The 26,779-nt window shown below is 40.5% G+C and overlaps 1 protein-coding gene, 1 non-coding gene and 1 pseudogene across 2 annotated transcripts; 1 reads left to right on the forward strand and 2 right to left on the reverse strand.

Moving 5' to 3' along the window:
- The first annotated feature begins 909 nt into the window (after positions 1-909).
- LOC114687376 (alcohol dehydrogenase 6) lies at positions 910-26,509 on the forward strand. The gene is made up of 10 exons (XM_028862033.2): positions 910-997; positions 8,755-8,841; positions 10,558-10,659; positions 12,301-12,442; positions 16,511-16,598; positions 16,704-16,920; positions 19,718-19,978; positions 21,128-21,263; positions 24,534-24,672; positions 25,877-26,509. Exons 2-10 carry the CDS (start codon positions 8,824-8,826, stop codon positions 25,899-25,901), a joined length of 1,128 nt encoding a protein of 375 aa, XP_028717866.1. The 5' UTR covers positions 910-997; positions 8,755-8,823; the 3' UTR covers positions 25,902-26,509.
- LOC114687373 lies at positions 5,940-7,047 on the reverse strand (annotated as a pseudogene).
- On the reverse strand, positions 6,766-6,867 carry LOC114687379. The gene has a single exon (XR_003733667.1). It is a non-coding gene; the product is annotated as a U6 spliceosomal RNA (small nuclear RNA).
- Positions 26,510-26,779: the final 270 nt, after the last annotated feature.

Here is a 26,779-nt window from a genome sequence, read left to right on the forward strand (position 1 = left end):
AGTCTGGTGACTAAGCATGAGTGTAGATGTAACCAACCGTCTTATTAAATAAGAAACACAGAAACAATGTAAAAGAGAAAGTCGAGAGGTCAGAGCTCAGAGCTAAATCTCACCCTTCCTTCTGCTGTCCCAGCTTCGCGAAAAAGGGACCTACTTCCTGTCGGTTTGTTTTTTTATAGTATGTCGTTCTGCCTTCTCATTGGTTGTAAACCCAAACACATGACTGCCTCGTCACTGTCTGAATGTACAGCCCCCTAGGTCTTAAAGGTATATGTCTCCAATGCTGACTGTATCCCTGAACACACAGAGATCTTATGGGATTAAAGCGTGTGCCACCACCGCCACACTCTTGCTATGGCTCTAATAGCTCTGACCCCCAGACAACTTTATTTATTAACATACAATCAAAATAATATTTCAGTACAATTAGATTACCACCACACATGAGTTTCCCCATTCTGTCACTCATCCTGTCACTGTGAGTGATCAACAAACACAGCTGAGGAAAACCCATGGAAGGGCATACACACAATGAGTCTATTCATACAAACCTATTAGCACATTAAACTACTAAAAAGGAAAGCACAATTATGTAGCAAAACCACAAATGTGCAAAGAAATTATCAGGGTGTAAAGAGAAGAAAGTTCCACAGCAATTAAAATGCCCTTTATTTAGTAGTTATTTGTAACTCAGCCTTATAAAACAATGCACTTTTCTCTACTTAACATATTGTAATAAAAGATAAGAAAAATAATTAATTTTTAAAAATGTCTTGGTGCCAGTTGGAATCGATGAGTTTGTAGATGAACTATGACAGTACAAATGTCACAGCAGGAGTCAGGCAGAGCTGTGATTGGACAACCAGCCAGCAGGATTGCTATTATTTATTCAGAGTCCTCAGTACAGGACACAGAGCATTCTGGGTAGAGGTGAAAGGCCAGTCAGAAAGACACTTCCACAACAAGCTGCCTAAGGAAGATGGGCACCAAGGGAAAGGTAAGTACATAACCTATGTCTGCATTTGGCTTCTGCTTCTGTTGTGTCTCTGCACATTGGCTGGAGATGCTTCCTTCTGGGTTACACTCAAGGCACAGTGATTTAAAGTCAACTAAAGGGTAGGAACTGTCCATAAGCTAGAAATCTGTTCTAAGGAAAAACAACTCTGCATTTGCTGAAGAGTCTTCTAGGGTACTCACATATTATTTACATGGTGGCAGGGGGAAAATGAAGTTATCTATGCTCTAACCATCACTGCAGAGTATGTATTTAAAACATGTGAATGGATGGGACAAAGTAGATTGCAAAATGCTATGTGTATGCCCCCATGTGAGGACATCCAAAGGTTTTTCAACATAAGGAGGAAGAAAATGATAAAAGTAGAGATGGATTTCTTTTCTTCTATTTCAAAACCTATTATAATTAATGTACTTTGCATTTGTAATATAAAAAATAACATTTTATATTGCAAAGAACAATTGAGAAGCACGTTTTCAAATGGTCAAAAAAATTTATATCAACAGTACAGGTTGTAGTAAGGACAAAGGATTATAGACTTCCTTTCAATTTTACTTATATTTGAAATTAAAAATGTAATTTGAGACTGAAAAAATTAATATAGGAATTAATTAATTAGGCATTTGGTTTCTTTTCATGCACTTTAACTCAATTCTAGAAAGAGAACAATTTCTCTTTTTTTCACATTTGATATATTCTTTTTTTTCATTTTTCTTTATTAAGAAATTTTCTACTCACTCCACATACCATCCACAACCCCCCTCCCTCCTCCCACCCCCAGCCCTCTTTCCCAAGCCACCCTGCATCCCCACATCCCCCAAATCGAGGTCTCCCATGGGGAGTCAGCAGAGCCCAGCACACTGAGCCTAGGCAGGTCCAAGCCCCTTCCCACTGTACCAAAGCTGTGCAAGGTGTCACACCTCAGGCACCGGGTTCCAGAAGCCTGCCCATAGACCAGGACAGGTTCCGATCCCCCTGCCTTGGTGCCCCCAAACAGTTCTAGCCAAACACCATCTTCCGTATCCAGAGGGCCTGGTCCAGTCCCATGGGGGCTCTAGAGCCACCAGTCCACAGTTCCTGGGCTTCCACTAGTGTGGCCGGTCATCGAAAGAGAACAATTTCTATTGAACTTACATTCTCCTGATAAACTGACTGTGTAAGCCTCACTTCCCAGATATCTTACCATCTGGAGACCTCAGTTAAACCCAAGTTAGTGGGTTTAGGATGGAACATTCTTCTCTAACAGTTCCAGAGTGACAGGAATACCTGTCGGTCCAATGACCACACTTTATTTTCTGGTCAAACTTCGCCATAATATTACAGATTAATTAAAAATAACAAGCTGAGGGCTGGAGATATGGCTCAGCAGTAAAGAGCACTGGCTGCTCTTCCAGAGGACCTGAGTTCAATTCCCAGCAGCCACATGGTGGCTCACAACCATTCATAAAGAGATCTAGTGCCCTCTTCTGGCCCACAGACACACATGCAGACAGAACACTGTACACATAATAAATAAATAAATCTTTTTTTTAAAAAAAAATGGCATTGTTTTTGGATTAAAAAATAATAATAACAGACTGCTATAACTGACTTTCTGGGTGTTCAATAACCACACTTGGAGATGACGACACTGATGTGGTCAGTGGAATTGGAAGAGAGGATAGCTTTGCCCTTATCCTACAAGGTCAACTAAGTCCCAAGGAACTGTGCAACATCTTTCAAAATGTCCTGTAACTGTGGGGAGTCACCTATTCTCTTGTATTGGGAGGCCTTGGATATATCACTGAATGGACTCTAACCAGAATGCACTCTGACTGTTCATGGTCAGTGATTAAAGGAGATTGCCACATGTCCTGTTGTCAAATTCAGGTTTGAAAAACTATTCGGGACACCCAAATGATGTCTCTGGGACATTGTGACACAATCCTTAAAAAAAAAAAAGAAAGAAAGAAAGAAAGAAACTTCTCTTTAGATTACCAGTTAGCTGCCTGCGCTGTCTGGCTGTGACAACTGGCATCTGGATTTCCCTCAGGTGGGGTTCACACTGTCCACCTCCACTGGGCATCACACCTAGTACATGAGCAGAGGTGTCCACTGCATCTATTACTGACAATGGGAAATCTACTTTAACTACTTCTCTTACAAAGTTTCCAAGTGTTCACTCCTTATGCAGGAGTCTAATGTAACAAACAGCTGATTTGCCCAGTTACAGTTTGATCTGTCAAATATGACTTAAATCAATTGAGACATAGAGAGGAGAATTTCTCTGATGTAATCCTTCTACAGGATTCTAATATGAAGGTTCTGGTACACTGTCTGGCCAGCTACACAACTATGTTTCACCATACTAAATAGGACTTAGGTTAATTATAATGTGGAAATTTTTCCCTCATTAACTTTGTCTCTTCATCATGAGGATACACTAAAAGAAACTCAATGGCTGACTTCTGAGCTTAATTTGGCTGATGAAAAGCTCCTTAAACTCTTGAGCAGGTCAAGTGCCTCACCACAATCTACATCTTATGGTGGACCATGATGACAGCAGAAAACATCAATCTCATTGACTCCTATGACAAAGCCTGCCAAGGATTCTTTAAATGGTTTTCTTGACTATTCTCCTCCTCTAATAAGGGCAAAGCTGCTCCAACTATTTTCTAACTTCCATTTTCAGTAGAATTATAGTACTACAAATAGTTTCACTTGTTGTATGTTACAGGTGCTACCTCAACTCAACTGTATAGCACACTCCTAAAATACCTGCTACCATCAAATGGCTATTATGTTCTGAATCTTTGACATCACCTAAGCATTACCTTAGCCCCTTAGATCAATCCCTCCCTAAGGCAGCCTGACTGCTGCCCCTCCCTCATCAATCCTTTTGTTAGCTCAAAACAGTTAAGAGTAGTCAGCACCCCCAAATCCCTACAGTAGTTAGGGTGACATCTGAGAGGGAGGGGGAAGAGGGACCAGGAATCAGATCCCCTGGCAGACAGACAGACAAGGAAAGGGACTGGAGCTAGGTAATAAAAATGGGGAACTTGCAAGATGACAAAAGTATTAGGCATGTTCATGAACTAGTTCAACAGGTTCTAGGCTAGGTCAGGACACGTCACACAACAGTTGGGGGCCAAGCCACCATTCCATCATTCTTCAAACCGAACAACCCTAAATTAGGGGAGGAAGAGTCTTCAGGGACTGGAGAGGAGGCTGGATTGGGGGGCTCCTGAGTGCCCCCTGCTTTGCAGGTTTCTTTCTCTTTGTGTCTCTCTTCAACTGCTGGTTCTGTCTGCTTCCACTGCTGTGCTCAACAGTGCTCTGCTGCTACCTGTCAAGACCTTTCCTGCCTTTCACTTCTTTAACGGGCAGAGAAAATGAACCCAGTCAAATGGCTAGACTCTAACAACGGGGGAGGTGGCATACTTCCTCCAACAAGACCACATTTACGGTTGTTTAAGATAACATGATATGTTACAAAGCTCAGGGGTAAAAAAATCTCAAGCACAACAGGTAGCAGCAGAGAAATCACAAGCACAGTGAACAGGAGCAGACAGAATCAGCAACTGAAGTCAGGCTTTTGTTACAGGTGAGGAAACACACACATGCAACAGCTACACAGAAAAAAAAGACCCTCTGCAAAGCAGGTGGGTCCCAGGAGGGCAAAGAATCCAGCCTCTTCCCGAGGGCTGGATGTTTTCAAGTCTCCTAATGGCCTTTAGAGGCCTTTTCTTTCACCACAGTCAGTTTGAAGAAAGATGGGATAATTGATAGGTCCATAACTGTTGTATAACACATCCTGATGTGGCCTTGACTTGTTTAGCTGTCCATAAGCAGAGAATCTATGGTGGAAGAAAAGCAGTCTACAAGGCCTTTGTTTTAAGCTAGGAGGTTTTTGTCTTAGGTCAGAAGGGTGAAGGAGAACCCAAGCATCTTGGAAGTTTGACATTTTTATTACTTAACCAAGGCCCCTCTCCCTATCTATCTGCCTACTGGGGAATCTTTCTAACTTCTAATGCTTGAGTACAAAAAGTATGAACCCTGAAAACACTGTGGTGAGTGGGAGAAGCTGGTCATAAAAGACTATATATTATGGGATTCTGTTCATTTCTATGCCCAGAAGATGTAAGCCATAGAGATAAAGTCAATGGGTGGTCACTTAGGGATAGAGGCAGGAAAGAGGAATATGGAGAAGGGAGATAACGGATATAGGATTTCTTTCTGATGTGATGAACTATCCTCAAATTAGCTGCAGTGATGATTCCATTTTTCTGCAAATTTAGAGAAAACACATTGAGTTGTATACTTTAAATAGGTATAAATCATGACAAGAAAACTGTTTAAAAGACAGGTCCTGGAGAAGGGGTTTAAGAGCATAACTCAGCTGTACATTTCCCACAGAAACTCTTTCAACATATGACAATACAGGTGAGTAAAAAGAGAACTATATATCATGAGAGACTGAACAAAATAAAGCAAGAGCAGTTGTGTTAATACAATATAAAGTGGGCCCCAGAGAAAATACAATTACCAGAAGTAAAAGGGGGTATTATACAGTAATAGAAGAGCAATTACCAAAAAAATAGTGATTATAAATATATGTATGCTGCAGCTGAGAATCTGTCAAGCAAAATACAGCAGAATCAAAAGGAAAAATAAAAAAGTCTGTAATTTTTAAATAAAAAATAGTTCTTATTAAGTACTTAAAATTAATATTCTGTGTTATTTTTATTGGAAGTTTTTAATCAACCATTCATCATTTGATCAAAAAAATTAGAGCGTTTTGTAAATGTGTCACAGTCACGTGGAACAGAACACTACTTCTGTAGAGGACGTCAATCTGAATAAAGTAATGTGTGTTTGAGTATCTCCCCTCTGGGTTTGCTGGTAATTGCATACAAACAAGTCATCACTGTATGTGGGAAATGGACTAGAAACATAGATGGTCTTGCCATTCTTCTATTTCATTCATTTTGTCATCTGAAATTCACACAAGGGCTTCATCAATACATCATCAAACGACCATCTGCCTCCCAGACAAGTGTCCTTCTCCTCTTGTATGGAGTAGCTGAACTTGAGAATTGCCTTCTTATAGAAGAACACTTCCTCTGCGTTTGCAAACATCAGTACATCCTGCTTTGGGCCATTCTGCCTCTTTTTGCAATGAGATTTTCCTGCTCCCACAAATGTCTTACTGATTAGCAGGTAGAAGTATGAAGTATTAGATCTGTGTACCTCGGCTAGATCTTTCTAAAGTTGCTGGTGCATGGACAGGGCAATCTGGGGAAATCTGGCAATCTGCTTGCTGGTGTCTTTTAAATGCCTATCCAGCTGTTCAATCACACTCTTCTCATAGTTCTCCAAAAAAAGCGTACTTTTTAACTAGAAGCAACTCTTAAATTGCTTCAGCACTCTGGGTTCTCATTCTTTAGTTAAATGTAAAGGACTTACTTAGCAAGCCAAAGATCTTATCTTCATCCATTTCATCATCATTGTCATCTGAAACATCCCTTTGTTAATCACATTCCCAATGTGGTTCTGCTGAATCAATAGCTCAGTTGTCTCTGTAGGTGCTCACAGGAGCCTTCAGGAAAAGCAGCTGCAGTAATTTCTTAATTGCATCAGAATTGTTATCTGAGATGGAATAAACTTCTAATTCAATATTCACTTCCCCCGCCCACAATCTCATTGTCTCCATTCTTTTCATCGCTGTCTTCATCCTCAATGTCAACATGATCCTCTTTTTCTCCTCATGCAAAAATATGGAACTCTTCATGAATTTCATGTCATCCTTGCACAGGGTCCTTACTAACCTCTGTCTTGTTCTAATTTTAGTACAATTGCTGCCCAAGCCAGCACCAGTCTATAATTTTGTCGAAGACCAGCATGCCCCTCCCTCTGAACAACTGATAAAAACATTAAACAGAAAGAAGGTGGGGTGCTCAAGAATCACCACCCACAGCACCATGTTTACTGAACACTGTAGCCCAGGCTACAACGGTACACATGCTTTTTAAGGCACAGTCAATAATACGCATCAGCCGCGAAGCCATCAAAGCACCCTGTACAAATTTTTAGAAAAGAAAAGAAATTATACTGAAAGTGCTAAAAGATCACAATGGAATTAAGTTACGATAAAAAGAGAAGGAAAACTTCAATTAACTGAAAGCTAAATCACACACTCTAAAACAGTCTACATAGCAAAGAAGACTCAAAGGAATTTTCTTAATACATCACATAGAAGGAAATGAAAAATTTCCACCAGCATTGGTGTGACACAGCTAAATCCACGCTGAATTGGGCAACCGCACATCTAAGCCACTACATCAGAAAAGCAAAGTTGCAAATCAGTAACTCCAGCTCACACCTCAGGGCCCAGAAATAGAAGAGTAACATCAGACAAAGCAAGCAGAAGGGAGGAAATAAGAAGGGAAACAGTGGAGGCGAACACACTTAAAAACAGGCAAGCAATCTAGAAAATGAGTAAAGCAATGAGCAGGTTCTTTAAGGCAATACATTTGACAAGGCTCTGATGAGGCTGAGAGAAAGGCAGAGACTTAAATTAGCAAAATCAGGAACGAAGCAGAGGCATACACAGGCCCCACAGGCATCGATGGGGCAATGGAAGTAACACTGTTAACTCTGCACATATGGACCTGACACACATGCATGCATGAAACCACTTCTCAAAAATCACAGCCACAATAACTTATCAAAGATGAAAGAGATCATCTGTATAGTGCTATAATTATTAACATAGTTGAATTCAATTTTTAAAGTGCCCCCCAAAGAAATATATAGATCTGAGGAATTTTATTCTTTTAAGCATTTAATGAATTAGCAATAATACTATAAGCTCTCTTCTACAAGAATGAAAACTTTCAATTTTCCCATAATATCAGTATTACCATGACACCAAAACCAAACATATAATAAAGCAAAAATGATAAAGACAACTAACACAAGTATCTCTCATGAATATAAACTCAAGAAATGTTTAGCAAATGGAGTTATTCATAGTCCCTTTTGCATAAAAGGAATTAATCCAAGTAGGATTTGTTTCACACATGCAATAAACACAATAAGAAATAATCAATATAACCTACCACATTAGAAAGATAACTAAGGAAAATCATATGATCACTCAATTGGGAGAGAAAAGCACTGTGTAGCCTCTTATTGGGAATGTGTTCATCTCTAGACTTCATGAAGATCCTTGGATTTCATTCAAAACTGTCATAATGAACACAGCGTGCTTTTCCCTGCCGGATCCCAGTCCTTACGCTCCTCTGTAGGCTGGTTTATTTCCTGAGTGACCACCTAAACTGCTAGAGAAACTGTCTAGTCATCCCAATACTCAGCTGCAACGTGTGCTCATAAATTCAAGGTTGCTTGTTTTGAGGCAAAGATGATTATCTCTACATTCGAAAACAAAAAGATTATTTTACATGCAGAATTTCAAAACCTGAACATTTCAAACTCCAAGTTAAAAGCTCAACAGACTGGATACTAAAAAGAGGCCATCCTACTTAAGGGAGGGAGACTGTTAAACTTTACATTTTGTGCTCTTTGCCTGAGGTTCATAGGAACCTCTTTCATGCAACAAGAAGGTATACATTTACAGAGATTTGACACGTTGTGGTTTAATAATGATCTGACCTGACTACAGAGAAAGCTCAGATCCCAGACCCTTGAGCTGCCATTGCTGACAGGCTGACTCTGAAACACTCTCATTGTTTCCACAGTGAAAATCACCACTGGAATCTCCTGGTACCATACAGTCCCATCTACAACAAGAACAGAGGAAAGTCACCATGAGCACTGCAGGCAAGGTAGGTGTCCTCTCTCTATATGTATGTCATGCCATGGTTGTGTCAATCCCCTAGGCCCCTGCAGGACACAGGATCTCAAGATCTCCCCACTTCCCTTCACTTATCTGCTCGTCCCTTCTCGGTTTTTCCATTACTGCAGTAAGTACCATACAAACTCTATTTCCTATTTCCCCATTCAAAGATGAAGCCCTTCTTAAGGATTCCTCACAGGCATGGATAGTTAGCTAAAAGGGGCGCAAGGACTGCAAAAGAAATCTGGAAGGTGGCAGCTCAGGGAAGTTTCAAACCTACACTGGCTTCCCAGAGGAGGTGGCACTGAGGGAGAAACTTACCTGAGAAATGGAGACTCACCAGGAAACAGAGGACAAGACTTTGTAAGCAAGTGAAACCACAGAGAAAGTATAGAGGCAAAAAGACCTCCTATTTGATCCTCTCCAAGAAGCCTGTGTGGCAAGGCTGAGGCAGAAAATGACAGGAAACAGGACTGCAGAGAGACCAGAAGATGGCTAAGCAACTGGCAGAAGAATCACTCCTAATACTTCAGCCTGAGAGACCACTGATGCAGTGATGGGGAGGTGGGTGCATCTGAAGATGAGAACACCAGCCAGTGGAGCAGAAGGCTTTTCCAGTGGTTCATGTGAAAGGCAACAGAGGGTCCAGACCACAGAGAAGCAGCGAGAAAGAAGAGGAGGGCACAGATTCCAGAAAATGTCTGATTGTGGACAGCGAAGGACAGAGAAAAATTAAGGCTACTTCCCACGTTTCTGTCTTGGATGAGTGGTTGGATTTCATGTTTGAAACAGGGAAAGTGGATGTGTACTGTGTCCTTTAAGGTACAGATGAGAGAAAGAATGGCTTGTCTGTCTATTGACATGTTGAGTTTGCAGTCCATGGAAGACATTCAAACAGCATATAAATGCTTGTCTAAATCTTCAGGAGAAATCTGTCCCATAGATAAAGTCTGTACAAGTCATCTACATAAAAGCAGGGACCAAATACATAAAAGTGGAAGATCATTTATACTAAGGATAGTGAGCTGATATCAGAACCCCTAAGAACTGCCTTGGCATCAGCAATCTCTCCAACATCAATCAATCTCCAATGATTACATTCCCATTTATTGATCTCCACCATCAGATGTCTTCACTCTTTGTGCCATAACTCACTGCTTCACTCCAAGTTCCCTCATACCTGGGATCATAAATGTCCCCACACCGTAATATCATCACAACCCTGAAGTAAGTGGGCAATTTCATTCATAATAATAGCAAATGCATGGCATCTAACCAGGATTGGTGGCATGTGCCTGTAATGGCAGCCCAGGGAGTTGGAGGCAGGAGGATCATAAGTTCAAGAATAGCCTGGGCTACATAGTAAGACTGTTTCAGAAGAGATAGAGATAGATAAGATAGATAGATAAGATAGATAGATAGATAGATAGATAGATAGATAGATAGATAGATAGATAGATAGATAGATAGATAGATAGATCTATCCATCTTTTTTTATATATGTGCTTTGCTATAAATATGTGATATTTGTTAGACCAATTTAAATATAGAGGAAGAAAGCATAAGAAAAACTTAAATTATAAGACCCACCAATTTCAGTATAGATTTACATTTTTCCATTCCTTTATTTTCCTCTTGAGTATAGACAAATTAAGTACTTTCTAGTAATGATTAATATCTTTCTCCCCTCATCTGCTGTACCCAGGTGATCAGATGCAAAGCTGCTGTGCTCTGGAAGCCTGGAGCCCCACTGACTATGGAGGAGATAGATGTGGCCCCACCAAAGGGAAAGGAAGTTCGAGTAAAGGTAAGACAAAATCCACAATTCCACATCAAAACCAAAGCTGTTCACTACAAACTATACATCCTTTTCAGAATTTCCTACTCAAAAAGAAAACTAAATTTTTCCTCTGTCTAGAACAGGTTAGAGAGGGTTAGTGTCTGTTCATACTGCTAATTAGAATAAGAAAACTCATTCAGTGGGGGTTTTCAAGCTTGGTTACATACTTGGAATCACTGAGGAGCTTGAAAAACATTAATTGCCTCTCATCCCTGAGATTCTGAGATTCTGAAGTTAGGGATTAATTGGTTTGGGGTAGCACCTATCCCCCAGACGACTCTAACTGGCTCCCAAAGAGCTAAAATGCAGTTCATCTGACTGACCTTGCAGTTCAAGGTCATTAGATTATTTCCATTACAGTGGTGGGGAGCATGTATTATTTACAGATGAACTGTAGAGAGAGAGTTCTAAGTTACCTTACCTACACAAACCATACCCTCTTCTCAAGGAACCTTCTCTGGTATCTATTCTCTACTGCGTGAGAAGGGCAGTACTTAGCAATCCCTATCAAGTATACGCCAAGGTTAAAACTCATACAACCAGTTTTAGACTCAAGACACCCAGCCACTGTCTGACAAGCTACCGTCTGTCCCTCTCACCTGTGCACTGGAACCAAGTTCTAGAGCAAGGTAGGTGCTGGCGAGCGGGGGAGAGGGACTGGGGACGGTGCTGCTAGTCAGTATTAGCCAGGTGAGTACCATAAACAAATGCAGGCAAACTGGTCTGATGAGGATTAACAGGACAATGCCAGCTCTAGGGTCACAACCAGAACAGAATAATGAACACAAAAACAATTGGCTGGTGCAATTCAAATGCACTGCCTACAGTTGGGTCACAAGCACACCACAGTTGGGACTTACAATAAAACGGGATTGTTAATGCAACTTTTAAATGTGTTTGGCACGATAAACTAAAACTTTAGTCAAAACAGGTAGCATTACTCTTCTCTGTCTTATGTGTCAACCTTTTAATTCTATAATTAGCTGTCTTCTTCCACACTCCCACCCTCAAGCTCAAGGAAGGGCCAGGTCGGATCTTTGGTATCACACTGAGGTTATTTCGAATGGAATCTCCCGTTAGGCTCAAGTGTTTGAACGCTCAGTCCTCAGTAGATGGTGCTGTTTGCGAAGTTTATTGGAGATGCAGCCTCACCAGAAGAAGACACTGGGCAGGCTTTGGGAGCTCATAGCCTTACCTTACATCTAGTATGTGCTCTGATTCGCTTTTTCGGTTGAAGATGTGTTCTCTCAGTTTCCTGCTCTGGCTGTCTGCTGCCATGCCTCTCCCTCCATTCCTCGAGTCTTCCTCTGGAACCACAGCTCGGTATAAACTCTTCCTTCTGTGAGTTGTCTGGCCGTGACAGTTTGTCACAGCAGTGGAGAAGACACTAATGCACACAGTGTGCTTCTCCAGCTTCTCTCTGACTCCGTTAAACTGTGACCCAGCACTTGGCCTTGGAAATTAATTAAGGAAGAACACACAAGTAATTGCTGACAGCTGTCAATAATGAGAGCTGTAGAAGTGAATGCATTAGAAGCCTTCACAGAGCAGCAGATCTGAAGCTCCTTCACAACAGACACATCTCAGTTCTCTGTGCTTTCCACACAGATGGTGGCCGCAGGAATCTGTGGTACAGATATAAAAAGTCTGGATGACAAAAAGCTTGCCCCGTTTTGCCCCATCATCATGGGCCATGAAGGAACCGGCATAGTCGAGAGTGTTGGGGAAGGAGTAAGCACGGTGAAAACAGGTAAGAAGCAACATCCGGCATCGAGAAATGGCAAGCTGTGGAACCACAGCAGAAAATCAGGTTAACGGCATCCCTTAAGTGTGTCATAACGAAGCAAACAAAAAGAAAGGTGAAACACTGCCCACTTCTCATTGGGGGAGTCACAATTGTCTCCAAATTACATGACAGTTGTAATGGGGGTTGGTTTTTACATTTGTATTTTGAAGAAAAATGCACCAAATCTAGAGTTAATGAGGAGAAAAAAATGACAAGGAATGAGTAAACTGGGGTGCACTGCTGAATAAATCGATCAATGAAGTGAGGGCAGTGGCCCCAATTGTTTGGTTGGGTCTCTTGGGTCCCCTTGACCAACAACTTGAAGCAAGGTGTACCTTCACTGGCACTGGGAGTTTGATCGTCTGTGGTTCCTGGAGGGAACACTGTCACCAGATGTTTGGAAACTCCATTTAAGCGAGATGTATGTGGTGTGTACATGTGTATATATATGTGTATATGTATGTATATATATATACATACATATATATGTATATGTATATATGTATGTATAAATGTGTGTATAGATATGTACTGTGTATGAAGATATATAGATATGTGTACAGATATGTAAATGTGTTTATATGTATGTATTTGTGTGTATAGTTATGTATAAATTGTATGTGTGCATGTTTAAATGTATGTATAGATATGCATAAATGTATGTATAGATATCTTTGTATGTATGTGTGTGTATATATATGCATGTGTATAGATATGTATATATGTGTATGTATATACATATTTATTATGCTTTTAAGTTTATAAAATAATGTTTCATTATGGCATTTTCAAATAGTTTTAGTTTTATTTATCCTTCCTCACTCTTCCTCCCTCTGTATTCTATTTCCCCCTCCCAGTTTATTCTTCACCCCCATTTCCTTCCTTTCCTCCTTTAGAGCATCTTTGTCCTACGGCTTCCTCCCTAGAACGCCTCCTCTCTGCCTCCCCCTGGTTCCTTATGCTTTCCTGGTTTCTGCTCTTACTCCAGGATTTATACTCAAATCTAAAATATAAATTCACAAACATAAGAGAACACATGGTATTTGTCTTTCCGGGTTACCTTACTGGTATATTGTCCAGCTCCACCTATTTACCTGTAAATTTCATGAATTCGTTTTCTTTGCCGCTGAAAACAATACCATTGTGTATCCAGATCATGATTTTACCCCACTTTCATCACCCGAAGAGCTTCCAGGCGCTTCCATCTTGTTGCTGTTTTCAATGAATGACAGGGAATATGGCTGTGGGGGAGAACATTGAGTCCTTTGCTCTTAGGATGAAGGATAGTTTAGTTGGGTCATACAGTGAAAAAATTGAGTTTGTTTGGTTTTTTTAATAATTCTCCACGATGATTTCATGAATGGCTGCAAATGCAGAGTGGATTCCAGCCTGCACTGCCACCAACAGTGACTAAGGGTTCCCCTCTCCCCACATCTTCACCAGCATTTGCTGCCAGTTGTTTCCTTGACCCGAAGCCATTCTGACTTGGGTAAGATGAAATCTCAAAGTGGTTTTAATTGGCATTTCCCTCATTTCTAAGGTTGTTGAACAATATCTTAGCTATTTCTTGGCCATTTTCACTTCTTCTGAGAACCCTCTGTTCAGGTTATTAGACCATTTTTTCAATTGGGTTGTTTCCTTGATCCTTTGTTCTTTGAGTTCTTTGTCTATTCTGGATATTGACTTCCTATCAAATACACAGCAGGCAAAAATTCTCTCCAGCTCTGGGCATCCTCTTCACTCAGTTGACTGTTCCCTTTGTTGTACAGAGAGGCCTTTTGGTTTTTTGAGGCCCCGCTTGTCAATTCTTGGCCTTAATTGCTGAGCAAATGAAGTCCTATTCAGAGTGTCCCTTCTTACACTGATATCTGGTAGAGCACTCACTGTGTTTTCTTCTAGCAGTTTCAACATTTTAGATTTCACATTGAAGCCTTTGATCCATTTGGAGTCTTTTCTTTTTTCTTTTTTTTAATGAGGAGTAATAGATATGGGTCTAATTTCAATCTTCTATATATGGACATCCAGTTTTCCCATCACTATATGTGGAAGCAGTTGTCTTTTCCCAGTGTAGATTTTTGCCAACTATCAGATGGCTATACGTCTATGCACTTAAGTTTGCATCTTCTATTCTGATCCACTGACCCACCTGTCTGGTTTTGTGTGAGTATTATAGCTCTGTAATACAAGTTTACATACCATGTGATCATTTATATAGCATTGTTCTTTTTGCTCAGGATTGCTTTGGCTATCCCAGGACTTCCATATAAATTTTGGAATTTTTTTTTTGGTTCTTTCTGTGAAGAATGTTATGGGAATATTCATAGGGATCACACTGAATCTGTTTTCATTGTAGTTTTCAAGTTTTCATTGTAGAAGTCTTTGACCTCCTAAAACTAAAACCAAAATAGAAGAGCCTAAATTCTAACAAAGCTTTTAAATTAAAATGTATAATAAATTACTATAGTTGGCAGTAACAGACAACGAAGCAGTCAATAACTCACCCCAAGCAAGACACTGTGATTTTCTCCTCCTAATTTGAACATAGAGGTACAAAGAGCACTAAAAGAAATAGGAATATGTTTGCTCTCCATGACCACAAAGAGAGAGATGAAATACAACACAGAGCACAACTTGTGGTCAATCTTCCCCCAGTTCTGGGCCTCATTCTTTGAGCACTGTATGTGGCATGAATCTTAAAAGGTCTTATTAATAAAATAAACCCAGAGCCAGGTATTGGGGTGAACGCTGGAAGATCAGAGAAGCAGAACAAGCCACAGTACCTCTCCTCACCAGTTCCTCAGCTGGTTCTGTTTCCTCAGACTGGAAGCCTCTGAGTCCTCATCCAGAATGAATCCCAGCTGAACTGTGCTGCTAGAAGCCTGAAAGCTTAACCAGCCAAAATGCTTCTAGTTTCTGATCTTCACACCTTATATACCTTTCTGCTTTCTGCCATCACTCCCTGGGACTAAAGGCTCACTTCTTGGGATTAAAAGCGTGAGTCACCATGCCTGACTATTTCCAGTGTGGCCTTGAACTTACAGAGATCCATGTCTCCAGAAGGCTAGAATTAAAAGTGTGAGTGCCACCATTTTCTAGCCTCTGTATTCAGTGGCTGTTCCGTTCTCTGACCCCAGATAAGTTTATTAGGGTGCACAATATTTTGGGGAACACAATACCACCACATTTCCTCTTTTTTGTCTAAAATTTAAAAAGCTTATAACTAATACAAGAAAAACTATCCAATAAGTATATACAATATATACAGTCAAAAGTAACATTAACAATGTCTAGTCCATTAACATTTGACAGATTCAGACAAAAAAAAACTCCATTATATATATTAACAATGTCCAGTCCAGTAATGCTGGACTATATCTATTTTGACTCTAGCCCCATAGTGGAAGTTAATGCAGAGGACATAACATGTATCTTAGTTATGATTTCTAATGCTGTGAAGAGACACCATGACCACAGCAACTCTTATAAAGGAAAAACATTTAATTGGGGTGGCCTACATTTTCAGAGGTTTAGTCCATTATCATCTTGGTCTGACATGTGGCATGTAGGCAGACATGGTGCTGGAGAAGTAGCAGATTGTCCTACATCTTGACTTGCAGGCAACAGAAAGTGGTCTGTCTCATTGGGCGTAAATGAAGCACATGAGATCTCAAAGTCCACCTCCACAGTGACACACTTCCTCCAACAAACCAAACCTATTCCAATAAGGCCACACCTCCTAATAGTGCCACTTCCTTTGGAGGCCATTTTGTTTCAAACCACCACAACGGCACACAACTAAACTCTTTGCCTGGGTATTCCAAAAGTGCCATACAAGGTGGGCGGATCTGGGGCCAGCTCCTAAGGATTCAGGGATAGCCTTGGACTGGACAGGATGCTGAAAATATGTTTGTGATCAAGCACAATTAAACAAATAGTTCTTCATTATCTCATCTTCTTCATGCTTTGCTGTTGACAACCTAAGAAATCAGACTACTCAACATTAACACCCTAATAAATTACTTTGCTTTTTAGGTGATAAAGTTATCATCTTATGTCTACCACAATGTGGAGAATGTAACACTTGCCTCAATTCCAAGAATAATATTTGTAAGGAAGTTAGGTAAGTCTTTATAACTATCTTTTTGAAGGTCTAATTCAGTTTCACTTGAAAAGATTCAAGCTTTTTAATACAACATAAAGTTTGTTTCCTTTCACCTCTAAAAAGACTTTCAGGGACACATCTGACGTCTGAAGGCAACAGCAGAATTACCTGCAAAGGAAAGATAGCGTATCAATATATTACTACGGGCACCTTCTCTGAATACACAGTCATAAAGGAAATCTCAGTCGCCAAGGTTGATGAAGATGCTCTTCTGGAGAAGGCATGCATAATTGGCTGTGGGTTTGCCACTGGCTTTGGCGCTGCCATCAACTCTGCCATGGTGAGGGGCACTCACGTCCATTTTAAAATAGAATTAGTAGGATAAGGAGGTGAAACACCTCTCACATTGGGGTACCTGAAAAAATAAACAAACTTACTGCTAATCACTGCAAAGTTCATTAAACTATATGACTGCCTCCCAATGAACTCCCTGCCATGCAGGAGTATAAGTATTCAGACTTTAAATTCAACATAATTATAATATGACTATATCTTTTCACATTCCAGTGTATTTAATTTAACAAGCAATGGTGAAAATTTTCATTGTTCTGCTGCTAAAAACTCTTCAAGTTTACATTCTAATTTAATGGTATATTACTTAGTAGTAAATGTTAAAAAAAGAAAGGGAGAGGGACTGAAGATGTAATTCAAGGACAGAACACATACCTAGTGTACACAAGGTCCTAGATTCAATCCAAGTACACCAAATGTCTTAGGGTTTCTATTGCTGTGAAGAAACACCATGACTATGGCAACTCTAATAGAGGAAAACATTTAATTGGAGTGACTCCCTTATAGTTCAGAGGTTTAGTCCATTATCATCTGGGTGGGAAGCAAGGCAGCATGCAGGAAGATATGGTGCTAGAGAAGGAGCTGAGAGTTCTTATATCTCCACTCACAAGCAACAGGAAGTGGTCTGCCTCGCTGGGCATGGTATGAGCATATATGAGGCCTCAAAGCCCACCTCCATAGTGACACACATCCTCCAACTAGAGCACACCTACTCCAACAAGGCCACACCTCCTAATAGTGCCACTCCCTTTGGGGGCCATTTTCTTTCAAACCACAACACCAAATGAATTTTTAAGGATATAAGAGAACCAATGGAGAGGTGATTATACTGGCCAGGGAATCTCATTCTGATTGAATAAGCTACAGTTAAATTCCTTCTCTTAGAACATCATTCTAAACATCCCATTTCAATTCTATAAGGGGCCTTTGATATTTAAGTCTTTGCATTGTCCACTGTCCTTTAGTCTCAGGGCTACACACAAAGATGGGATATGTCTTAGTCAGCTTTGTGTCATTGTGACAAAATACCTATGATAATCACATTGCAAAGAAGGAAAGTTTGTTTTGGCTCATTACCTCAGAGATTTTAGTCTGTGGGGTGGTCTTGGGGGCAACCTTGGGGCAGAAAGTCATGGCAGGGAATGTAGAGTGGGACAAAACTGACCATCTCATGGTATCCAGGATCAGAAAGATTATAAATGAGAAACAAAAACAAAGGAGAGCTGGTGCCCTAAAATCCCCTTAGGGCATATGCCCATGATGTTTTCCTTCCATTGGGCTCCTTCAGAAGGTTCTGCTACTTAAGATGCCAAGGGCTGAGGAGTAGGCCATTATTACATGTGTCTTTAGAGCATGTTCAAAATGCAAACTATATCAGGTTGGAAGATGTTCAATTAGGTGCCACACTGCATCACATAACATTTCTTTTTTTTTTTTTTTTTCTGGTTTTTCGAGACAGGGTTTCTCTGTGTAGCTTTGCGCCTTTCCTGGAACTCGCTTTGGAGACCAGGCTGGCCTCGAACTTACAGAGATCTGCCTGCCTCTGCCTCCCGAGTGCTGGGATTAAAGGCGTGTTCCACCACCGCCCAGCATAACATTTCTTGAGTAAACAATAGGAAACAGAACAATTCTGATAACACATGAGAAATCACACAGTTTCTCTCAGGCTAGAGATATCTCACTGACTGGGCATGGTGAGTAACCATGGCAACTCTGGGCTGTCAGCCAAGTTCCCTGATGTGTAGTCTATAAAGCAAGGAGGGAGGCATGTAGCAATGGAGTACTCTGCACATTCTGAAGGGACAGTGACCTTAAAAGTGTCCTGGGACCTAAACATAAACAGTTAGTGGGCTAAACCTTGAGTCCTGCATTATACAACTGATGCTAGAAGTATGTGCAGAGTCAATAGCTGAGAGAATCTGTGCAGGGAGTTATGTCTTTAATGTTGTCAGCCAGACTTTTCCAAGTGAAGAGCTGGCACTAAAGTTGCTTCATACCTGAAGCAACTTGGTTCAACAACCAGACACTTGGGAATCTGTCCTTGTGCAATTTATTTGCAGGGGAAACTAGTCTGCTTTGAATTTGCTCTGAGGTCTTTAAATCAGCTAATAGTGTAAAAAACTGAGAATATTGTTATTTTCCTACGTCAGCCTGAGCTATAAAAAATAGTCTAGTATTATTTCTATTCATCAAAATTATACAGCTTAAGAAGAAATCATCTTTCTGACCATCTACAGATAAATGTGTGCCCAAAAAGTGTAAACCACACCACCAATGGGCTGTGGAGAGAATCCCACAGCTGTTCTTTTAGGAGGGAACTGTGGCAGCACATGAGGAAGTTACAAACAGAAACCATCGGTGTCCACAGCCAGTGACTCCACGGCCTTTGCCTAGTGGGGCTCCCCATCAGAGAGTTAATTCTTCTGGTGGGTCGCACTGTTGAATATTAGTTGTCATCTGCTGTATATTCTATGGCCTCCAGCAAAATTTCGTTACATTACTTTCATTCATACTGATTCCATCCTGGGACTTGAAATTCTCTCCTTGTAGGTAGGTTTTTGTTCCTGCAGTAAAAGTATCACACACCAAGAAACAGTCTGAGAAACTAAAATTCTCTAAATGTATTTTATCTAAAAATGTCCTTTCCTTCAGTAAGGACACAGAAGGCTGGGGAACAGCTGACTGGTAGAGGCTTCCTTCTTAGCATGAGACTTGGTATCACTATTTACCATAGAGGGGAACGTTCATGTTCCTTTTGCTTTTGATCTGTCTGCCTTTGTGTTCAGGTGTCTCCAGGCTCCACCTGTGCTGTGTTTGGCCTTGGAGGTGTCGGTCTGTCTGTCATCATGGGCTGTAAAGCAGCAGGAGCAGCCAGGATCATCGCTGTGGACACCAACAAAGACAAGTTTGCAAAGGCCAAGACAGTGGGTGCCACTGAGTGCATAGACCCACAAGACTTTGAGAAACCCATTCAAAATGTCTTATTTGATATGATGAATGATGGAGCAGACTTCACCTTTGAGGTCACTGGAAACCCAGAAACAGTGGTATGTGATCTTTGGAAGTGAAAAATTACCAGTATATTATATCAGTTGTTGTTTAATATTTTAATTGAATGAACATCTTACAAATCCTTCTTCATTCCTCTATTTAATTTTCCTTGTGGTCCATGTCATGCCCACTAGAACATTCTGTTTATTTACTTTCCAACTGAACCTACAACTCTGCTATTGAATTTGTTTATCCCTCTGTTCCAAAATTATTTTCCTTCAATTAAGCATAAAGAACCGCCAGACAGAGATTACACAACCACAGGTAGCCTGAGATGACTATGATTTTCAAGCCAGAACACTTAAGTGAAAGCGCCACTAAACTGTCCTAGAAAACAATGAGCTTTTTTACTTTTGATAAAAATCTTTCATGTTAGATGTGAGCTTCTGAACCAAGAAAAGCATTTCCTCATTTGATTAAATGGGTCATTTCCAAAAAATGAAGAAAAAGAGTAGGGATTTTTCTGCCTGAACATGGTTAACATATGGAGATAAACATGAAAGGCAGTCACACCAGACTATGAGGAAAGCTTTCTTTTGCTCTTGAAGGAATGATGCATTATTGTTCCATGGATCCATTTCCAGGAAGTTACGTAGAAAGCAAAGAGGAGTCCCTTCAAACCCGGGTCTTTTCCCCAGAATTCAAAATTTCTTACAGTTCACCACAGATAACCCTCTCATCTGAGGAAACATACAGCAAAACCTTTATCCCAGTCTTGTTCTGAGAAATAACCTTTGAAAGTGACTAATGGGAAGGTTGTGGGTGGTCACTCTATTAGCATGTCATATTATACAAACATCTGACTGTCCCTTTTGAAACCTAAAAGGAAAACATTAACTCAAAACAACTGCCCACATCATAAGTCTTACAAAAACTGTTGTTATCTTTATTACCACAATGGTCTATAATGACCTTCATCTTTATTCAATTTGTTGAATCCTAAAATGCCAAGCACTATTCTAGGCAAAAACAATATCTTACCTATGTTGTAGAACATCTTCATAATACTGATGCTATTTAAAAAGAGAACAAGGAAAATCAGAAAGGAAGTCATAGATCATTAAGCAGTCAAGCTGAATAAGAGTGGGTCCAACTCTGAAGTAGGTGGTTTTATCCTTTTTCTGTCTTACGTTGCTTTACAACAGGAAACTGCCCTGGCCTCCTGCCACAAGGATCATGGAGTCTGCGTGATTGTTGGATCATTAGCATCTTGGATTCAGCTCAACATCAATAGTCAGTTGTTCTTCTCGGGACGTACTCTAAAAGGGTCAGTTTTAGGAGGTATGTACAGAAGAAACTGAATACTAAAAATGAGGAGCTAGCAGGAGGAAATAGAAAAGCGGGTCAGAAGTGCCTGAGAAAAAACATCAGTCAATTCTAGATTATACTTCTTGTTTCAATATTTAAAACTCAAGTTAACATATTAGCTATGTCCTCTGTCTCTTCATAAGCTTTATTTCATGCAAGGAGAGGAAAAAAGAAAGAGATGAGATTTTGTTTATTGAATTGTAAAACAAACAACACAGCACTCTAGGTGCTGGGGATGTAGCTCAGTGACACAATGTTCGTGTCAATTGCTGAAGTCCTAGGTTCAAAACTACCCAAACTTCAACAGTATTGAAACCAATACCTGTACCCCAGCTAAATTATATAAATGTCCACTGCGATTCTTTCAGGTATATGCTCAACTGTTAGTAGTCATTATCAAAGCAGTATAATAATCTTATCCTAGATGGATGAGCTGCCAATATGCCAACTCAACAGTATTAAAAATGATGGATTCATAATTTTCAAGGAATATTACCAAAGGGGGGAGGTACTTTAATAACAAGAAAATGCAAATTCTCTTATCCAGAGAAATAAATCATTTCATGGAATCCTTTAGTTTCCATTATTTAAAACATAAAGACTTTAGAAAACTTTTATTTAAAGTAGGAAATAAATGAAATTATGTATTCCTGCATAGGATTCTGGGCTCATCTGCAAACAACCTAATGTTTTTGTTGTTGTTTGTTTGTTTAAGATTTTAATGTCTGTTTACTTTAATGTATATTGGTGTTTACCTGCATGTAAGTCTGTGTACCACTTGGGTGCCTGGTGCCCATAGAGGACAGAAAAGAATATCCAGTCCTCTGAAACTAGAGTCATAGACAGTTGTGAGCCATCCTATGAGTGCTGGAAATCAAACCTGGGTCCTCTGGAAGGGCAGCTAGTGCCCTTAACTGCTGAGCCATCTCTCCAGACCACAGTTTGATTTTTAAGAAGACTCTAGGTGGTGTGAGTTCTTGAACAAAAACATGAAATTAGGAGTTCTGAGCACTGGGAACTGTGATCTCCAAGTTAACAGTGGCAATGAATTGTCAGGCATTTGGAGTGTTAGCCACTTCATTTGTACAGTGAGCAAAAAGACCTATAAGTGGGGGGAGTCCTAATTCAGCTGAACACTTTAGCTGTTCAGTTCCTCTACTTGGATCACTGGATAAACACCACTGCTACTTCCCTATGTTGTGTTTATTATGATGGTGTTCATTCCAAATGCATGTGTCCAACTAAGCTTTGTAACATAAGATCATGGTATCTTGAACAACCCTTATAAAGAACCAAATTTTTTAAGCACTTAAACATTCATTCAACAATCATTAATGAAGTGAATTCCCCCTATAGAGAATACAGTCCTCTGGTTTTACAGCTTCCAATCAAGGGTGTTACTAATGTTGGGGAGACAGATCTCCTAACCTCCTACAGTGTGTATAGGGAAGAACTTCCCCTACTCAAAATTCCATTAGTGCTCTCGCTGAGAAACAACACAGCCTTTCTTTGTTTTTCGAAAAACACTGCCTAATTTTGTCTATGTACCCAGGACCTTCCTTCTTTATTCATTTCACTTTATTTTATATTTTATCGTGTGTGTGTGTGTGTGTGTGTGTGTGTGTGTGTGTGTGTGTGTGTAGGAGGTGTGTAAGCACCTCAGTGCTTATGTGGATGTCAACAGTCAAGTTTGTGAAGTAAGTTCTTCAGACCACCTTTCAAGACTTCCAGGGATCCAACTCAGTTCTCCAGGCTTTCCCCACAAGTACCTCCACCCGCTGAACCACCTCCCAGCCCAGCGCCTTTCTTAGTGTTCTCCCACTGAAGTAATAAATAACAACAATGGTTTTCACATACATACCAAAATGCTCCAGTAGATCACCAATAAAAACAAAAGAAAAATAGACGAGACTCATAGGCTGCAACAGATAACACTAGTTAGAATTTGTGGTTACATACAGGATAATTAACTTTTAAAATACATCTGTTGGAAGCGTTTGGGGCAGTTTTGAGAGTGGGTTGAAAGGCTAGAGAGGCCGACATTAATTGGAATGAAGGAAAGCAAGCATGAGGATCAAAAAGACGGCCCAGGAGTTATGAGCATGTATGTTGTGCCAAGGACCAGAGTTCCTAGTATCCATATGCATTATGCCCATGGAGGCCAGAAGAGAATGTCAGCTCTCCTGGAACTAGAGTGACAGACAGTGGTTAGCTGCCATGTGGGTGGAAGGACTGGTGCCCATGTTCTCTGAAAGAGCATCCAATGCTCTTAACTAATGAGTCACCTCTCCAGTCATATCTATTTTTTTCTTAAAAAAAAAAAAAATCAAGCAGCTGACCAAGTCCTATGACACAGTTACGAGCAGAGGGCACTAAGCAGGGTACAGGAGATCACACCCTGCAGCTACAGCATGCTCACCTCTTCCACACAGGAGGCCAGAAAACTCTGGTTGTGACTCATTGACCAAGGTACTTAGCACAGTGTGAAATATATACACTTTTGAAAACTCACGAGAATAGAGAAAATACAATTGCAAGGCTAATGTTGCTTAAGTTGACCCCAGAGGACACATTTTAGTAATTCATACACATTAATTTTCTTATTTGGCTTGTTCATGAAGCTGCATGTCAACACACACACACACACACACACACACACACACACACACACTTCTATGCTTTTAGAGTGTGTAGTGCTGAAGATCAAACCTAGAGCCTCATGCCTCAGCCACATGTTCTCCCAACTGAACTACTTCCCAAGCCCTATTTCTAACCTTTTAATTCATTAATCATCCCAGGACTGTGGCCTTCATTATACATTAGGTTTGAATTCACTGATCTACAGACACTACAACCTAGCACTGGGAACATCACAAAATGAGGTTTATTTTCTATTGGCTTTGAATTATGCCTCTGTGTCAGAGGCATCAGAGGTCTCTGGAAGAGCACAACCCTAGGTGTGGTCTGTATGGTTGGAACAGCACTCATCCTGATGGGCAAGTTGATGGAACAGCAAGACAACTCTAGCAGTTTGACATGGCCAGTCTTTCCTCCTGTCATCCTTCCTACCTTCCTTCCTTTCTTTTTTCCCCAATCTCTTTTTTATGATTTGAGAATTTCAAATATGCATATACAGTATTGTCAAATCCACACATGGCCTCATCCCCCACATGACCTTTCTTTTATACTGAAATCTCATGGGTAGAGTCTTTCATAAGTCTATGTTCTTTTGTGTATTTCCAGGCTGGAAAACCAAGGAGGAAATCCCTAAGCTGGTTTCTGACTATACGGCAAAGAAGTTTAACCTAGATCCACTGATTACCCACACCCTGACTCTCGATAAGGTCAATGAAGCAATTCAGCTCATGAAAAACGGGCAATGGTAAAAGTCGTTTTTTAATCTGTGGGGGGGGGGACAGAGAGCTTGTCACTGCTGCAAATGCTACACAAAGGATCTCTGAGGAGCTCAGAGCCTCCCCTGCCCTCTGAATGTGGCCTTATTGCTGACTTATAAAATATATGATCCTGCAAGTATTAAGGTAGTAAATATCTTAGCATTATTTTTTATACAACACAGAACTAAAGGTGTCATCCCATGAAGTTATGGTCCAAGTTTAGGAACACAGTTTACAGAAAACAGCTTACAGAGCTCTGCAGGTAAAAAGCACTTGCCACAAGGTGAACATCTAATCCCCAGCAGTCACTTAAAGATGGAAGGAGAGAACTGACTCCACAAGGCTGTCCTCTGACTTCCTTATGCACACCTTAGCTCATGTCTACCCTCCACCCCTCCCCAGAATAATAGAATAGAATAGGACAAGAAAAATTGAGTTCATTTTACAAAGAGGCCATTGTTGTCATTGTTTTATTTCCGTGTGGGGACTGTCTTTAAGATTCCTAATTCTGACACCTCTTTAATCTCCCAAGTAGAAACTAGCCATAAATGACATCAGCATTTGTCTTCATTAAAGTTTCTATTGCTGCAACGAAATACCATTGGGGAGGAAAAGATTAATTGGCTTACACTTCCACATTGCTGTTTATCACTAAAGGAAGTCAGGACAGGAACTCAAACAGGGTAGGAACCTGGAGGCAGGAGCTGATGCAAAGGCCATGGAGGAGTGCATGCTCCCCATGGCTAGCTCAGCCTGCTTCCTACAGAACCCAGGATCACCAGCCCAGGGATGGCACCGCCCACTATGGGCTGGGCCCTCCCCCATTGATCACTAACTGAGAAAATGCCTTACAGCTAGATTTCATGGAGGCATTTCCTCAGCTGAGGCTCCTCCCTCTCTGATGACTCTAGCTTGTGTCACATTGACACAGAAAAGCAGCCAGGAAAGCAGTCTCACAGTTGAAGCCTCCTTACCTATTTTATTACCCTGAGAACTGCATGTTACTTTGTTCAGTTTCCTCGAAGCTTGTGAGACAGCCCATTTTTTTATCCAACCTCAAAGGAAAAAACATGAGAAGAAACATGAGAAACACAGACCTCAAAAGTCTATAACAGGAGAATTTGAATCTAAAATACATGTTGCTTTGGAAATTCCTTAATGTTTTGTTTTTCTTCTTTTTCCTTTCTGTAGTATCCGCTGTGTCCTGTTACCTTAATTACAAGAGCTGCAGTATTTCATCACTAACTTGGATTCTCTATATTATTGTGATTTAGAAGAATCAGTCACACAACGCTTTTCTGTTTACTTGTCTTTGACTCACTCAGAACCTTGTGTCAGGCTTCTCACCTGACCACACCATCAAAGTTACTCTCACATGACCCAGTGCCAGCAGGACCAGCCTCCCTTTCACAGCTATATGAAGGTTGATTTGAACCACCCAATGGCACACTCTGCAGATGAAGGCACACCAAGATGCTCCATTGGCACAGCTGTCTTTACCTCCAGACCCACATGTCCTCACCCCCTGGATACTTCCCACACTGTATGGATCTGCACATGAAGCTCTGTGTATTGTCCACAAAAATCAGAACTCCCACCAGAGAAGCTACTGGAGCTGATAAACAACTGAGCAAACTTTCAGGTCACAAAACCAACACACAACAATCAATAGTGTGGGTACATAGCAATGGCAAGTTATCTGATATGGAAATCAAGGAAGCAATCTCACAGAGTGAGATTGATCTTGCAGATAAATTAGTAACTAGGAACAAATTTAACCAAAGGTGAAAGATCTCTATAATAAAACTGTGAAACATTGCAGAATATAGTGGTGTGCTTCTTTAATCTAAGCGCCTTGGTGGCCAGGAAGGGCCAACCTATGTGAGTTCAGGGCTAGATTGCTCACACAGCAAGTTCTATATAGCTTGATCATGATATAATCAAGTCTCAAATATATACATATTTAAATATATACAAAAAAATGAAACCACATTCTTTGTTCATGAATTAGAAGAATGTTGTTTAAATGTCTATACTACCCACAGGGAGCCACAGGAATCATGGGTGATTAAATCAGAGGGCTGTGTTGAGCCC

The sequence above is a fragment of the Peromyscus leucopus genome, chromosome 6 (assembly GCF_004664715.2).
Source record: "Peromyscus leucopus breed LL Stock chromosome 6, UCI_PerLeu_2.1, whole genome shotgun sequence".
Lineage (NCBI taxonomy): Eukaryota > Metazoa > Chordata > Mammalia > Rodentia > Cricetidae > Peromyscus > Peromyscus leucopus.